General features: G+C 38.5%; 1 protein-coding gene across 1 annotated transcript in view; it reads right to left on the bottom strand.

The window, feature by feature from the left end:
* Positions 1 to 6,485: 6,485 nt before the first annotated feature.
* The window catches only part of fkbp15b (FKBP prolyl isomerase family member 15b), a 37,726-nt gene continuing 26,802 nt past the window's right edge, over positions 6,486 to 17,409 (bottom strand). Inside the window, exons 23-29 of the mRNA XM_042488143.1 lie at positions 16,871 to 17,023; positions 15,276 to 15,368; positions 15,025 to 15,138; positions 12,017 to 12,124; positions 9,117 to 9,754; positions 7,193 to 7,313; positions 6,486 to 7,001 (exon numbers count right to left, since the gene is read on the bottom strand). Coding sequence (XP_042344077.1) covers positions 6,924 to 7,001; positions 7,193 to 7,313; positions 9,117 to 9,754; positions 12,017 to 12,124; positions 15,025 to 15,138; positions 15,276 to 15,368; positions 16,871 to 17,023 — 1,305 coding nt within the window. The 3' untranslated portion in view covers positions 6,486 to 6,923. The remainder of the gene's footprint in view (positions 7,002 to 7,192; positions 7,314 to 9,116; positions 9,755 to 12,016; positions 12,125 to 15,024; positions 15,139 to 15,275; positions 15,369 to 16,870; positions 17,024 to 17,409) is intronic.

Below are 17,409 nucleotides of genomic sequence, written 5' to 3'. Positions count from 1 at the left end.
TGGATTGGGGTCATTTATTCAAAGGGCTCTTTGAAACCTCTTCCAGGTTTGGGGTGTGAAAATTCTTGGAGGGTCTCGAATCATTTCAAAGTGAAGGAAGCGATCTAACCTGGACAGACAATATGCATCAAAGCTGCTGCTGAAAAATCCCTGTCTTTTGACTGTATTTGAGCTGCTGCTGACTGAAGGAACGTCTCTACTGCTACAGTCTGCTCTCCCCCCAGCTGAGGAGACTCATATGCAACAGTAGGCAAGTTTCTGTTACTGATTTGCAAAAAAATTAAACGATATTTTCGAAATGTTGAACAAAAAAACACAATTACGAGATGACTGTGTTTCCACTGAGTGATGTTATGTTACCCCTCTAGTTATAACATTCAGAGAAACATAACGACGGATGTTCTAAACATTAGCAGCTTTATTTCTATTGCAGTTACCTCACTAGCCGTCATTATTTCCAATCCAAGGCCATGTAGGCATGTTATGAAGCCATAATGGAAAGGCGAGCCCCTTATACGTGGGAGCAGCCACGTTTGTGGATTTCTCGGAGGTGATAGTCCACAATTTCACAGAGGAATTGTGGATGCAAAACTTCTGGATGATCTGCTTAACTTTTGAGCTTGATGCCCGAGCATGACAAGCACAGTTCTGTTACTGTCATTATTTTGAATGAAAAACAGCATTGGTGCATTCATAGAAATATTATACAAGCATTATAAAGACAACATAGGCCTGGTTTATTATAGATTCCAATTATGCTATGTGGTTCTAACCTGGGATGGATTTCAGTGCTTTATGCTGACAACAGAGCACGGATACTAAAACAATCATTTTACTACCACAGGACAGTGAAGCTCTACATAACACCAGCTTTCTTTTAGATTTACCAGGTCGTCAAGGCAACAAGAGCTACAGAGCCTTTAGTGATCAGTAAATTGCAGGATACTTCAGGGTTAGTAAAGCAGAGTTGCTGTCACATACAGTGTTTGACTACACATCGCACATGAATACATCATCTGGCAAAGGTCTGCAGCAAAGCTCAAACAACCAGAGCAGATGACGGTTTGGTGACATCATGCTGCCAGCCACAGCCACAGCCACAGCAACACAACACACACTCATGCATTATGCTGCCAGACAGTTAGTCAAAATGTGAAAACCTCTCAACTCCTTTCTCAACACCACTCCTTCAGTTTCTGACACCATTTTAGAGCCTTATTCTTCCCATTAGGTGGAAACTGTCTTAAGCATGTAAGCATTAATGCTGATACAAACTGTTTATAGTGAGATATCTCAGACTCATCCGTCTCTCTTAAGGTCAAACAAACATGCTGATAAATAGGGTGCTAAATCTAATCCAGAGTTTGTTTAGTCCAAATCCACCAGAGAAGATGTCTTATCCACATTTACTGACTGTTTAATTGTTTAACTTGAATGATTTTACTCTGTTCCCATTTTCACCAGTTTGTTCTCTGACCCTTCGATGATCCTGTTTCCCCACAAGGATCACTGAAGAAATCTAACTAACATGATGCCAAACCTCCAGTGTTAAATATCTAAAATCACTGAATATAATGTAAATGCCACCTGACAAGGTTGACATCTAACCTACACAACCATATCCTTAGTTTTGACCCCCTTCACTTGCCAAAATCAAACATAAGTGGGAGGTTGAATGAGGTATTTTTATTATATTTATTTTTATTGCACCAAAAACAGATAACCTGAGTAAAGTGATTGCTGATTACATTGGACTAGATAACCCAACTTTTTTCTTCTTTTAAACATCTGTATGTATATGTGTGTTTCTCCATTAACAAATACACAACTGATTTAAACTTCAAGATGCTGTGTAAACATCATCTAATGTCTCAATAAAAGAAATTTGTTTAAACCAAAGAAGGTAAATGCTGTCTGGACCAAAACAATGACTAAATGATTTTATTTCAAAAGGAATCATTTGACATTATTCAGATGTCAATGAAATGGTATTTCCAGTGTGTGTAGATGTCTGTCTTGCACAGTGGTTCAGTTTTTCTGTTCACATCAGCCTGAGTGACTCTGTGGTGACACCCACTGGTGCACAGAGACACAGACCCAACCACACTATTGGTACCACTGTCCTCAGAGACATTAGTGGTGAGACTGAGGGGAGGGGGCCGTGCACTGAAGGTTGACTGCTGAAGTTCAGACTCTGCATCTTTGAGAGAGCAAACAGGATGGGTTAAACAGGCTATTTGAAAGAATATTCTAAGACACGATTGTGTTGATGGAGATAAGCAGCTTATCTGGTTAGTTCCACATTACATGATGACCATGCGGCTACGTCACTTTTGGCATCTGCATTCATGGCCCAGCTGGGGAGTGCATGAAACTCTTCTGACTTTTTGCTTCTGCTGTGAGCCAGGACTGATTCAGATGCACGAACTCAAAAAGGATACATAGTACACATATTATTAATAATGTTTGTATTTTATTTATAATGCACTTAACATTTGAAACAAATCTCAAAGTGCTACATGATTAAAAAAAATTAACATTAAAAACTGCTAAAATATTTAAAAGTCACTCACACACTGATGGCCGAGGCTGGTTTCAGTTTAGAATTGTGGATTTTAAAGGTTAGGGGGAAAAAAAACAATATATTAACCCTTTGACAACTATTAGCTTGCTTTATTTCAAAAACATGGTGAGAAGGTAATGAGCTACTTGAAAAGAAATGGCCAAAAAAAATTGCAAGAAGTTAGTAAAAAGTTAGAAAAATTACCTAAAAATAAGCCAAAAACAGAATGAAAGAAAGAAAAATAATATTATTTTTTAAAAATCTATATAAATATAGTTTTCTGGACATTTTTTCAATATAATCTTGATCCAGGCATTAAAGGGTTAAACAACATACTCACTATATTTCAAGCAGCTGCAGTTTTGTCACAAAAAAAGATCAAGTGTAAAAATGTCAGCGCCATGTGAGTTTCAAAAGTGAGGGAGATTGAGATAAAAGGTTTCATTCATTGACGGAACATTAGATTTTCAGTGATAGCCCTTTACAATCTGTGCACATCCTCACACATTTAGCATGACGTCATACAAGTTTTTAATTCTCTAATTCATATGTTTGTGAGCAGCTGAGCAGGAATGCTTTCAGCCAATTCTTAGTTTTACAAGATCTCACCTGTTGGTACATGTCCCCACTGCAGAAGGCGCCTCTGTAGGACAACTATTTGAGAATCTTGAGAAAACAACTCATTAACTCAAGAGATAATTTTATAACACAAGTTGTTGACTTGACGTCATGAATGCATAAACTTGGCGGGCAAAAGTCAATATTTGGTCAGTAATAAGGAACCTTTTTTTTTATTATTGCATGTATGGAACCAGCTATCAACCTTATTTTAATGCTCTTAGCATTAAGATACAACCCATCTTCTTTGTAGCTTCCATGTTGTTCCCACTTTACCACCTCAAAGCTCATGAACACAACCAAGTCCGAAGAACGACTTCTCAACTCAGAAACACTGACCTTCCTACATCACATGAACGCAGCATAAAACCCAGCAGACAAAAAAAGAACAAGAAAAAGGATGAAAACGCCAACTCCTAAGTCCAGTGAGTCCTACCTTGGACCTAAACTGCAATAGATAGGCTACACAAAGGCTGAGAGGACAGGGCTACCAGGGCGGTCCTGTAAATGTTCCCGCCTCCTGGTTCTACCCAGAGATCCCACAGTGGAAACATGACTAAGGACACAAGACTACCACAAGAAGACACAACATCACAACATGCATCACAACTGCAAAGAGACACAAAAACACCACAAAGGGTCTTTCTCCATTTGTGATAATCAGCTACTTGAGTATTTTTTACTTAGTCTGTTTCTTTTTAACCCTTAGGGAATTTGGTGCATTTTTTTTGTGCTTTTCATTCTTCATTTTTTGATCATTTTGGCTGTGTTCATGCATATGGCATACATTTTGGCAAGATTGTATATTTGTTTTTAATCTTGGAATTTCCAGCTCAGCTCCTACAATAAGTCTAAAATACACTGTGGAAACTAAATTATTACATTCAGACTGTTAAGGTAAAAAAAAATGCTCCATTGAAACTCATTCAAACTGAAAATTTTGATCCCACAACCATCAAAGCATAAAAACATGCACTGTAGTATCTCTGGGTGTCATTCTGAGCTTTTTACTTGGAATTTGTCATTTTGACTATTTTCCACCTGATGATGTCATTTTGACCATATTTGGCATATGGAGAAAATACATGCTATTTCCACTAGGTGCACTGTCACAATCAATGTTACTGCTAATCATTGATATATTCCAGACTGTGATCATCAAAATAAAAAATAAAATAAAATAATCTACTTTGCATGTGGTGTATTGAAAATAATTCAGTGTGTGTGGGTGTGTGTTCTATAAAAACAGTGGCATCATGACAAAAATCTGGCATTTAAAGGATTAAAATTCTGAAAATAAATGAATACTTGATATTTATGATTAGGTCTGATGTTAAGGTTAAAAAAATGAACTCAATAAAAACTCAATGAAAACAGAAAATCATATTAATGTATAATGTTTTTTAGAACCTTTGTTTTGAAATGTGCATCTTGTGCTCAGAGTGGTATGAGTGTGTGTCATATCTAAGTGGGCCCCATGATCTGAAGAGCTGCAGTGTGTGAAGTACAAAAAAACACAACCAGAAGGAGACTGTTAGTGTCCTGGACCTCCTGGTCCAGTGTATGTTTGGAGGTCTGGTGCTCTTGCTGGTTGTGCTTCGTCTGTATCCTCTGCAGACAGACTCAAAGACCCTCGGATTGTTCCTGGGGTGGAGGGTCCGGGCTGACCTGGGTGACTGCTGCTCATCTTTGGCCTCAGGGGCATCAGTCAGTTTGTCCCACAGGAACAAGACGGTGGGTTATAACATGAGAGAGGGGGGGGGGGGGGGGGGGGGGTGGCAGAAGCCCTCTTCCCCTCTGGGGGAGCCCTTCCCTCCAGGTTCCACTGTCAGGGGAGTTTGCTTCAGCACAGCCCTCCTCTTTGACTTATCCTGTTGAAGTTTTGTTTTTTCCCATGCCATGCTCCTCATTCACACATACAGGGACACAGAATGAGACATGAAACCTGTGAGCCATATTAACCCTTTGAAACCTGGTGCAACATCACTTTACTTGGGCTGCTTTTCGATGCCTTTATCTTGACCTTTGAGCCCTACGAAAACTGTTTGATTTCTTTCAAAACCATCAGAAAAAGGCAATGAGAAATTCAGTAATAAATATTCCACAAGAAATTAGTAGATTTAGGAAATAATTTTTAAAAAGATATGGAACAATGACTTGTGAAGAAAAAGAAAAAAGCAGGGGAAAATATATATTCATAATTATTATGATAACATATTTAAAATTCTTTAAAAAAACACCTGTTCCAGGGTATTTCCTTTGTTTCCCTTCTCCCTGTGTTTTTTTTTGTAAACTAATTTTCACATAGTTTTCTTGTACATTTAATCATTTTCTTGCTAATTTTGGGTCATTTCTTCTTTTGTTGCTTATTGCCTTCTTCCCATGTGTTTGAAAGAATTGAATCAATCTGCTCAGGTTTCAAAGGGTTAACAATTCTCACCACTGACTGTAGTCATTGCAAGATGAGCAGCAGTGATATATGACTGGAAGTGAACATTTTCTACATTCACTGAAACGTGACACTGTTGGAGCTGAGCACGGTCAGTAAACTGGATCTGAGTCTTTAGAACTGATTTGTCCTCATTGAACTGACGTCAAAGCTTTTCTTACCGAGTTTGTTGATGATATAGTGATCACACAGCTAGTTAAACATCTTAAAGTATATTGTTATAACAATGCTGTAACAAGATGTTTCCATGTTAAAACAAGACACCTTTCTTGTTTTCATGTTATGACAAAAAACTTTTATCATAATAATATACTTATATATCTTTATGTAATGACATGACATGTTTCACGTTATAACATAAATAAGTTTGTTGTTATAACAAGAAAAGTTTCTTGTTTGAACATGAAAACATCTTGTTACAACATGAAAATAGCTTGTAAAAACATAATAAATAAATTAATGAATACATAAATAAATAAAAAAGGTAAAAACTTGTCATAACAAGAAACTTCTCATATTTTTGCCTGATACCGATCCGTTTTTTTTGCTTTTTTTCTGGAAAGGCAGTTCGACATTAAAACAGGCAGATTTATGAAAACAGTTTGGTTTATCATCTGCTCACGTAGTTTTCACTTTTTAAATTTTTTTATTTTTTGGTTTAATGTAAGCTGCATCCACTAACTTTACATAAACTCTTTTAGCTGACCTTTCACAGCTTGTCATGCTATCTGATACAGTTAATGACACAGGCCTCTGTTGCCTCAAAACACTGTAGCTTCTCTAGAGCCCCCCCTGCTGGTCTCTGGCAGTCATCCCCAACACAATCAAACTAATATGTCGAGAAAAGGCCACATATAATTTTCATATCATTTATTTTCAGGTTAGCAAAATTGTGTAAAAGTTCTATTCTTAAAGCAGCGAGCTAATAATTAAAACAAAGAGAATTACTGATCCAACAACCTGATGTGCTACAGTGCCAAGTAAAAATTTAAGATTAAATTACATCACCAACAGATGTTACATCATGAATGAAGAGTATTTGTGTGGATTCTTCTGTGAATGAAAGACTTGCTATTTCAAACTGAATAAGATGCTGGAACAGCAGCTGAGAGTCAGCGGGACAGCACAGAGGTGAGGAGCCTCTCCGTCCCGCCGGGGTCACCAGCCGAGGCCTCTGTGGCCACGCTAACTGCTCTGACTCCTGCAGCCAGACGCAGCTGCTGAAGCACCTTGTGCCTGCCGTTACTGTTGAAATGAAGAAGCACACCTTTTTTTTATTATTCTGGTTCCATCTCAGTTCAGCCAGTCCAGATCATTATCATCCTCATCATCCCCAAAGAGAGGGGCAGGGGGGGGGCGGCCCTTCAAGCTCTGGACACAAAGAGAGAGATTACAACATAAAGACATCCATCAGTGCTGTATTGATAATCAAACTTAAGAGAATTTGATCTTTTTAAAACAATACCTAATGTCATCATAAAACATCACTGAATGACTTCACATTGAAACAAAACAAAAAAAAGGGCCAGGGTCAGCGAGGAGAGCTACAGATCCTTCCTCACCATCTCTTCCTCCTCTTCCTCCTCGCTGGCTGCGACTGGGAGTTTGGCAGGAGTTGTGATCTGGAAAAATGGCTCCTCTCCGTTTTCCTCACCTATTCCCCCACCTGTTTCCCCAGTCACACTGAGAGCAGAGTACAACAAGAGTGTATGAGTGTGTACACATGCACATACATATATACATATGTTACAACTGGAGTCAAGGAACAATGAAACTTCAAATAAAAGCCTCGTTCTTATTAAACGCCCACTCCCTTTTACCAGCCCAGGGTGGAAAGACAAATACAGGCCTGTCTCAATTAGAAGCCTGGTTACCATGTAGTTCATTTTTATAGTCCTTTGGATGTATAAGACCTGGTTGTTGGTACCTGCTGGAGTTAATGTTAGCTAGCTGCTTAGATCACATATATAATATATGTCTATGTTTAAGCTTTTGTTAACATGGACATGCTACACACAATGTTAGCTTGATAAGATTCTTACAATTCAGTAATCCAGTTCATTTTACTGAAACCATTTGTACCAAAGAAGACAGCATTACTGGCATGATAAACATAGGAGATGCAAAAAAAGAGATTAGTAGATCTAGAAAACTATTTTTAAAAAGGCGAAGGAAAAATGCCCTGTGAACTGTGTTTTTGTTTTGTTTTGTTTTACTTTGTCATTTGTTTTGTTTTGTTTCCTTGTTTGTTGAGCAAATTTTCAGGAAATGTTTTTGTATTTTTCACAGATTTCTTGCTAACTTCTGGGTCATTTCTTCTTTTGTTGCTCATTACCTTCCTCCCATGATTTTGAAAGTAAATAAATAAAAGCCAGTTTGCTTTGGTTTCAAAGTTTTATAATAATTTGATTATATTTCCATCTTTTCTGAGAAACAGTTTTGTGTGAAAGACATTAAAAGCCCATCCCACATAGACGCCTGTCCCAAATATAAGCCTGCTAAGTATGAGTTATTATTAGATTCAGCTCCAGCTCTTGACATTTGACTGCATGAATTCTACAAACAGTGTTAAAAACATATATGGTTACTGCCCTCTACTGGTAGAAACCTACTATTGCAACTGGCCTTTTCTACTGGCTGATGTGGTGGCAGATGAGGTTTAGTGAGAACATTAAGGGTGCATTCCGAATTGCATACTGTTTCTTTTTACTTTAAGAAGGTACTATGGCTGCCCTTGCAAAGAATGCACTGTTGCATGCAGTATGTACACAATCAGGACATACAACTTCTTCATAATACTGCACCCTGAACTTTGACCCTCTTTCTCATATAACTGTTACATGGAGATAAAACAAATCGCCATTGGCCAAACTCAACAGAGACGGAGGTTAACCTAGACAGCTCTGCTATTGTTACTTAACAACGTTTAACCTTTAAGTTATAACTGCATACATTGTGGATTCTAACATTATATATACATTTTATTAGCCTATATATGCATTTCTCTGTCATTGTTATTTTCATTTATTTTTGTTGGTGGTTATCTGTATGATTTATTTTGTTTAGTTGAACAATATATATTGCGATTATTAACATGTGATTGGTCATCAGTCCCTTGATTGCACTGGCATTCATCATTGCGGCCTCTGTCAGCTGTCACCCTGCTGTCAATATGTAACAAAGCTGCAGCAGCGGATTGTGGGTAAGAATAGTCAGAAAAGCATGATGGCTTGCATACTGCAAAATGCGGCCGGATGTAGCAGGACATCCTGGTATTTTTGGCATACTGCATTTCACATACTTCGTATTGGGACATACTAAATCTTTTTCTGCCATACTAAATAGTATGGTAGTATGGGTATTGGAACGCAGGGTAAAAGGCTGTTTTTACAACAGCTTAACACCGCCCAGGCCCTAAGCTGTAGTTCTGGTGTTTCCAGTCAGCCAGATTAATGTGATGTAGTGACCAGTCATGCCAGGACTCACCTGGTGTCCTCTCCTGAGCTGCTGGGTGGTGCATGCGGTGGTGGAGGTGGGTTGGCCGGGGGTCCGAAAGCTCCCTGTGAAGCAGCGTGCTGTTCTCCTCCAAGCTCTCCATCGTCCACCTCGCCGCTCACTGCATCTTTCCTCTCTGAAACAGTGTCCTGTCCATCTTCAGGCGGTGAACTCTCATCAGGTTCATCATCTGAATCTGCACACTTGCTGATCTTTGTTTCCTCGGGAGAGTTTTCAAGAGCAGAGTGTCCTGCCTGCTCCTGCTGTCCTTCACACTCTGCTGTCTTCTGCACTTTGAGCTCAGATGGAGAGACAGGACTGAGATCAGTGTCCTCTGATAACTCCTCCTGGCTTTGTGTCTCTGTTACTGACTCTGTCTCCTTCTCTCCTGCTACTTCCTCTTCCATCTCCGTCTCACTGACTTGGTGAGACTCAGCTTTATGTTCTTCTTCCTCTTTTTCTTCCTCTTTGACTTCTCTGTCACCATTCACATGGACATTCTGTACAGTCTCCTGTTGCTGTCTCACATCATTACTTTCTTCTTCCTCCTCTTCCTCTGCCTCCTCTTCCTTCTTCCTTGCTCTCAGTGCAGATCTGTCTGCTCCACTGAGCAGCTGCAAGGTTACATTCTGGAAAATAAATGTGAATTAAAAAAGGCCCTCTGTTGTTTACTTTCCACAATATAAGACCAAATTTAATTACTTCGACCATTTTTCTAAGAGGAAACTCAAATAAAAACTAGTTTACACAGACACAGGTGTATTTTTAGAGCTGAACACGTAACTTTATATTTTGCTCACAGATCTCTGGCCGTTCAGATCCTTATTTGCTCTGTTTCTGGCGAAATAGGCGTTTTTGCGTCCATTGCGTCACCTGGGCCAAATTAGCATCTATCTGGGTCTTTGCATTGACTCTGAATGGAAATATGCCGCATGAAGTCTGGTGTTGACGTTGCAATTAGAGGCAGAATCACGTCACATGAAATTTGTTGCTGATTTGTTAAATTGTCTGTGTAATCTATTATATATTGGTAAAACAAAAGAGAGTTAAAAACAAGGATCTGTGAACATAAATGTTCGAATGGTAATCACGATGAGAAATCATCTGTGGCTGGACACTTTATTAATGTAAGAAGCAGCTTGAGTGAACTGCAGTACATGAGGCATAGAGACAGTGAGATGCCACAGAGAGGAGCCAACAGAGACTAAATCCTCTTCCAAAGGGAGACATATTAGATACATGACCTTGGCACCTTCATTCCTAATGGGGTGAATGAGGAGATTGCATGTGCTTGATTCTTATAAATTGTATTTTTTATTCATCCGGTATACATATTATTTATTTCTTTGAACTGACAAATTCAATGTCTGGCCCAAAATGTTTGTGTGTCAATAAAAAAGTTTGAATTGGAGTGCTGTCCTCATCTTTACTGCACTGATATCCACCCAGACTCAAAAAGTTTAATCATGAGTGAGCACCACGTGTCTTATTTTTATAACCAGACCTAGTGTCCAATTAAGGCCTGCCTTTATTTGTCAAACTGTGTCACCAAACCGGCTGGTAAAAGGGTCTCTGCTTTTCATTGAAGTTTTACGGTACCTTACAGCATTTTCTTAAGTGATGGTATTTAGTGTAGGGCTGTCAGTGTTAAGCCGTCAATCGTGATGCAATTAAAGTTTGTACATAATTCATTAATTTTTTTAAATTGCATGACTGCATGTGATCCCAGCCAGCATTCCTGCTTTTACAAGGCTGTACCGGATGAGTTTTAAAAGCCAGAGTGATAATACTGGACTCGTGAAACTAGAAGAACTGAGGGTGAGGGTTAGGGTTAGGGTTGTCATGCTAGCCTCTAAGTAAGGGGGTTAAATAATGCTCCATTTAAGCTAAATTTTGGCAAGAAAAAAATGCCATTACCATTTCACAGGTGTCCCTTGACCTCTGACCTCAAGATATCTGAATATAAAGCGGGTTCTGTGGGTACCCAGGAGTCCCCCCTTTACAGACATACCCACTCTATGACAGTCCCATGCAGTTTGGAGCAAAAAACATTTAGTTTTTTGTATGCACTATAAATGTGTTATTTTAACCTACTGCATTTTCGGCCCCCTAAACAGTCTTGAATTTGCTGCCACGTACAAGCTGAACACACAGCTGTAGCTAATCACACTGATGTCAGCAGGTAACCACATAGCCAAAGGCAGCAAAGCACTGTTTTGGAGTGTGTGAATCTCCACAGATCTGTGGATGAAACTAAATGAAAGATGTTGACCACAGCGCTGCTGAAGGGACGGAAACTGACCAGCATCAGTCAACAAAAGCTGCCATCTGATTCCCAATCAAGACAATCTGGTAAGAATTGCTTTACTTTATCAATATGGACTTAAAAGTGTTTCGCAATGCATGAGAATGGAATTGTAATCATGCAATAAAGAAAAAGTTAAATAATCACGATTAACTTTTGAAATCTAGCAATTAATCACGATCAAAAAACAAATTGTTTGAAAGGTCTGATTTGTTGTGATCATTTAATCTTTTACAATATATCTTGTGCCTGGATTTTGTTTAATTTGATGATTTGTGTTATTGTAAAGCTCTTTGTAATTTAAGTTTGAAAGGTGCATCTTGAATAGATTATTATTGATATTATTATCATTATTATTATTATAATTATTATTATTATTATTATTATTAATAATCTAGGCAAACATTTATAGCTGACCAACACTGGGTTTCCAGCTACATAATGTATCACAGTATATACTGCTAGTTACAGTATGTTAGGTTTTACATCCAAACATTTTCATATTTTTGTTCTTGTGCAAAATGTGTTATTAATCTGTGTGTGCTCTGTGCGTGACATGCCAGCCTGCCACTGACAGTCTGCTTACCTTAATGGTGGTGACAATGACTCCCAGCACTGCCTGGCCACTGTAAGACTCACTGAGGTCAAACTCTCCCCGCAGAGAATGAAACACTCCGTTCATCACACGCTTTACCTGCACGAACACACATCACAAATAATGAGTCATGTCACATGCATGCACAGGCACTAACCCCTTGATACCTGGAGCAGCATCACTTTCTTTGTGCTGTTTTCAGATGCCTTTCACAACTATTTAAACCTTTCAACACTGAGCACATTGATGCAAATTCTTTCAAAAGTCTATGGAAAAAAAGCCATAAAAACTGTATTTATATGGATCATAACTGCATACTTTTAAATTTTGTTCCAAAATTATAACGCCTTTTATGCACTTATTCCTGGTCATTTCTGGGGATTTTTTTTCTTGTATTTTTCACTAATTTCTTGCTATTTTTTGCTTTCTTCAATTTTTTCAATATCTGATATCTGAAATTTTGTTAACCAACATCCACAACAATAAGCCTTTTCCTGAAAATGGCTTTTTAGATGAGGGCTATTAATCCAGAAACACTTGAAATATATATAAATACATACAAATTATTTATAGTAATGATCAATAGGAAACACAGAAAAGATAGCATTTATTTATGAATGAATAAATGAAAGGATAAATGAATGAAAACAAAAGGAGGCAGGGTTGTGTTTATTTCATATTTTGTTATATTGCAAACACTACAGTGAAGATATCTGGTGTAGACACAAAGGCTGTTGCCTGTTGATGACATCATCAAGCACGCTGCTGTTCCAATTGCAGAATGTACTGTGTCCTCCTGTCCTCTGGAGTTTGTACTCCTGAGTCTACTTTGCTGAGTTTGGACTTCCATTCAGTTTGCATGTCTGAACTTGGCCGAACCTGGGCTGTGTTTGAAACCGCCTACTACACTAGCAGTACGTACTGATTTGGTCAAAATGTAGTATGCAGTATGCAGTATGCAAACAAAAGCGAAAAACAAAATCCACAGTATGCCAGAAATACCCGAATGTCTTACTGATTTGCCCTAGTGTTACACTTTATTAATTAGGCCTTGCCAAAATCATATTTTTTTATCTTTTAAGGTCATTTACATTACTTTTATCAGGTAAACCACATACCAATGTATGCTAATAAGAGTGCAATTATATAGGAGACATGAGCACATTTTAACGTATTTAATTAAAAATATTCGGCTACTGTAAAGGGGCTATGGTTCATGATACAACCAAACCAACTTGGGCTTTCACATGAACAAGATACAATCAGAAGGTTGAAAAAGGCACTCGGTATGATTGAAGCAGAATAAAAATGAGAATACAGGGGGAACTCAACAGTAATGCGAACATAACGGCGGTACATCTGGTCAGTTCCAGTCATTACAAAGGCGTTATTCATCTCACTGGTAAGCCTTCATCACTATCGTATATATATCGTATATAACTTGTTTACTCTATTTCAGACCGTAGATGGATGCTACTCGTGAGTGGTTTTGCTATTGTTTGCTTCCGCTTTCAAAAAACAGAAACCAGCCATGCCTGGCTCTGCATACTGCCAAACGGACTGAACTGAAAACCTATACTGCATACTACTGTCAAATGCAGTATGTAGTATGTAGTGCATACTATATACTGAGTTCAACTGTAGTATGCAGTACACCGTTTCGAACATAGCCTTGATTTTGAGAAAGGCCTTTTGTTTCCCTTGCAGCTTGTATTTCCTGCTTATGTGTGGTGAAAAGCAAGCTGGGAACTAAGAGTGGGCAATACTGAAAGCTCAGCCATCCTTTACTGACATCTGCTGGTGGTCACAAGTTATTTTTGATCATTTGGGATTTTTACTCAGTGACTTCCAAAATAACAAAGTTATATGCTATGTTGCAGTAGTTTTACCTCCCCTCATTCAGTCCCCTCGGCCCTTGGTATTACCACAGCTGACGTCTCACGGAGGCCACATTAAGAGTCAAGGGAAAGCAGGTAGGCAATTTGATTGAAACACGCCTGCCCTTCTTCACATTCAGCCCAACTATCACAGATTAACCAACAGGGGGAGCACTATGCTGCTTTTTACAAACCATCAGAAAAACCTGCAGACTCATTTCAGTGTGGCGAAGGTGTCTTCTGTGGATGATTGTAAAACTCAGACAGGCACTTGGTAATTAGCTGCATCAGTTTCTGATGAAGAAAGTTCTACTTGAGATCTGTATCATGATTATCATAACTATTATTTTTATGGGTTAATGATATCTTGCAAAGCAGCTATTTTCCCGTGCATTTAAAGATAATGTTGGGAATACAGAAACCACACAAATCACATCAATACACATAAATATTAACTCAAATTATTTATTTAACATTATTTTTTTGACATGTCCAACTAATTTTGGAGGCCCCAGGGCCAACACAGAACACACTCCTCCAGGAGGAGCTGGAAAGCTCTGCTGGGGAGAGGGACATCTGGACTACTTTGCTCAGCCTGCTGCCCTTGTGACCCCACCCCTGGTAAGTGGATGAAAATGGATGGATGCATGGATGGATGGATAGAATAAAATATCAGCTATCAATAAAATTTTCTTAAGCAACTATCTGCTGATAGATGAGTCAGTCTATAGATATGTAAGCCTACTTATACACACCTGTAAGATGTGTAAGAAAAACTGAGACTTAAATGTGTCAGATAGTGAATGTATTTATTTATTTTTCCCCCTTTTTTTACCAATTTATTCATCTTCTCTGTCCTTTGTGGTGCAAACAGAGTTTCACATATATTACTGCCACTTAACCATGGATTGATTTTCTTGCATTAACTGCAGAACTGCACTGCATTGTGGGGCATATAGACCTCTGAAGTGACCATCATTGTTCACTCGCTCACCTGAGTTTTTCAGACAATTGGAACACCACTTATGATGGCGCAAGTGCAGAGGAGTCAGAGGAGTGTGTATGTGTGTGTGTGTGTGTGTGTGTGTGTGTGTGTGTGTGTGTTCATAGATGACTCCTCACCTCAGCTGAAGTGTCTCCTGAACTCTCTTGCTCTGCCAGTTTCCTCTCCAGTTCAGCCACTCTCCTCTCCAGCTTCTCCCTCACAGCTACCTCCTGCTGCTCCAGCACTGTATACTTCAAGACAATAATACACAGACACTGTGTGTGTGTGTGTGTGTGTGTGTGTGTGGTAGGGGTGTAAACAGAAGCATAGGAAGCAGCAATCAATGATTAGAAGCACAGGATGAGTGACAACTCGTCATCCAGCTTACTTTTTCCTGAAGGGTCTGCAGCTCTTCAGTCTGCCCCTGGTGTTGTAGCAAAGTCTGCTCCTCTGATTCTCTCGATTGCTTCAGAACCGCAAACTGTTGAGAGTGAGACAATCAAAAATCATATATTCGTTTAAATCATACCATATAAACTACTTTTTCTTATTTCCAATTATGATGGCTCAAGTTTAAACACATACAAATGAAACTGGAGTCTTTTCAAAACCCTTTGATTGTTGCTGATCAAATAAAAAAAGATGCAATACATCAAAAAAAGCTGCCTAAACCACTGAGTTTCTGACTAAACACACCTCATTTTGAAAAGTGTGCATTACAGAAGAAAACTAGGTGGTCATACCTCATACATGTAAGTATTCAGGCTCTGTTTTTTATACTTTGAGAATTGAACATATCTAATGGTTCTTTTCTACCTCTTGTGGATTCATTTTCTAAACAATAACAGTAGATACAAATAAATAAATAAATCACAGTGTATTTGCAAAAAAGACGCTTGTGAGTTATTTTTTTTTAGCAAACTAGCTAGCCTACAAAATTTCAAGGTACTTGCAAATCTGGTTTCTCAGGCATCAGCTATTTGAGCCTTTGAGTTTCTGGAACATTTATTGGCAGCTGGTTGTTCTATGGTTGGCATGTCAGCTAACAATGCTTATTAAATATGTTAAATGTTTTTACAGATTCTGAATTATCACCTTGACCTGCATGAAAAGAGGAAACAAAAACAAAACACTACTGTAAAACTAGAGAAGAGAAATTACATAATCATTAATACGGTTTCCCAAGCATCATTACTCAGACTCAGATTATAAATAGAATTCCGAAATGAATGTAACAGAGGCCAAGATATCATAATTTTTAGCTCTTAGTAGGGCTGGGCAATATGGCTTAAAAATAATACATTATTTTACAATTTTTAGACAAGATTGCAATATATTTTGAAATCTCCTCTAAACTATTGTAGACCTCTAAAATACAAAATTATTAAATGAACTGCAGTTAAATAAAGTACTGTTATACTAAAGTTACATTTTGTACTGTTATAATCAAGTTGAATAAGTGTTGTAATAAAATAAATTAGTTAAATTGTTACTGCAGTGCTGTTAACTGTGAGGATTGATTAACTGTGAGCTGGAAACAGCTCTCCAGTTCACATATCAATAATATCTGCAAGTTGCAGTGGTGCACAATGGACAGTCTGGAGCCTTGCAAGATAAAAAATCAAAAGCCTCACCTGCCTCCACACTATTGCTCAGGATAAAGCGGTCTGGATGGGCAGATGAGCAGATGATTGCGTGTGATGTATCATGTTACACGACAACTTATACTCTATGTTTTATACATCCCATGCAGAAAAACTGCAACACATCAAGTATATTCCATACATCACTGACCTCGAGTTCCTAGCATGCGTCAAGTTCTAAACAAACCTATGTTTCCCATAGTGTTACTCACCAGTGTCACTGTTAAAGTGACCATAATGTGCAAAACTGAAGTTCCTCATTAAGTCAACAACCAATGAGAAAACTAAGTGATTAAATGATATGTGTTTGTTTGTGTTTGATCATGGCTGGCTGGTCTACCTTCTCCTGTAGCTGGGTTAGCTTGTCCAGCAGAGCATCTCTCTGCTCCGTTAGCTCAGCCAGCTCTCTGCTGTGCTGCTCTTTAACAGAGGCCAACATCTGCTCACACTTCCCCTTCCACTCGTCCTCCAGCTCCGCCTGCAGCTGAGACAACTGCAACACACACGGTACATGTAATAAGTACTCTTATGGAAAGCAGTGTTGACAATGTAGCCACTGCAGGTAAGCACTGCCAAACAACATCTTTTATTAACCCTTACGGACTGTTTTGCGCGTTTTACGCGCTTTCCTCGTCATTGATCGATTTGGCTGTATTTATGAGTATTGCATACATTTTGCCAAGATTGTTTATTTTTGATTGATCTTGGAATTTCCAGCTCTGCTCCTACAATAAGTCGTAAAAAACAATGTGGAAACTAAATTGTTAAAAAATGCTCCATTGAAACCCATTCAAACTGACATTTTTGATTCCACAGCCATCAAAGCATAGTATTATTTCTGGGTGTCATTTTGGGCTTCTGCCTTGGTGTTTGTCATTT

Source organism: Plectropomus leopardus, chromosome 6, assembly GCF_008729295.1.
Source record: "Plectropomus leopardus isolate mb chromosome 6, YSFRI_Pleo_2.0, whole genome shotgun sequence".
NCBI lineage: Eukaryota > Metazoa > Chordata > Actinopteri > Perciformes > Serranidae > Plectropomus > Plectropomus leopardus.
The sequence above is the reverse complement of the archived record's forward strand: the minus strand, read 5'-3'. Positions and strand labels throughout refer to the sequence as shown.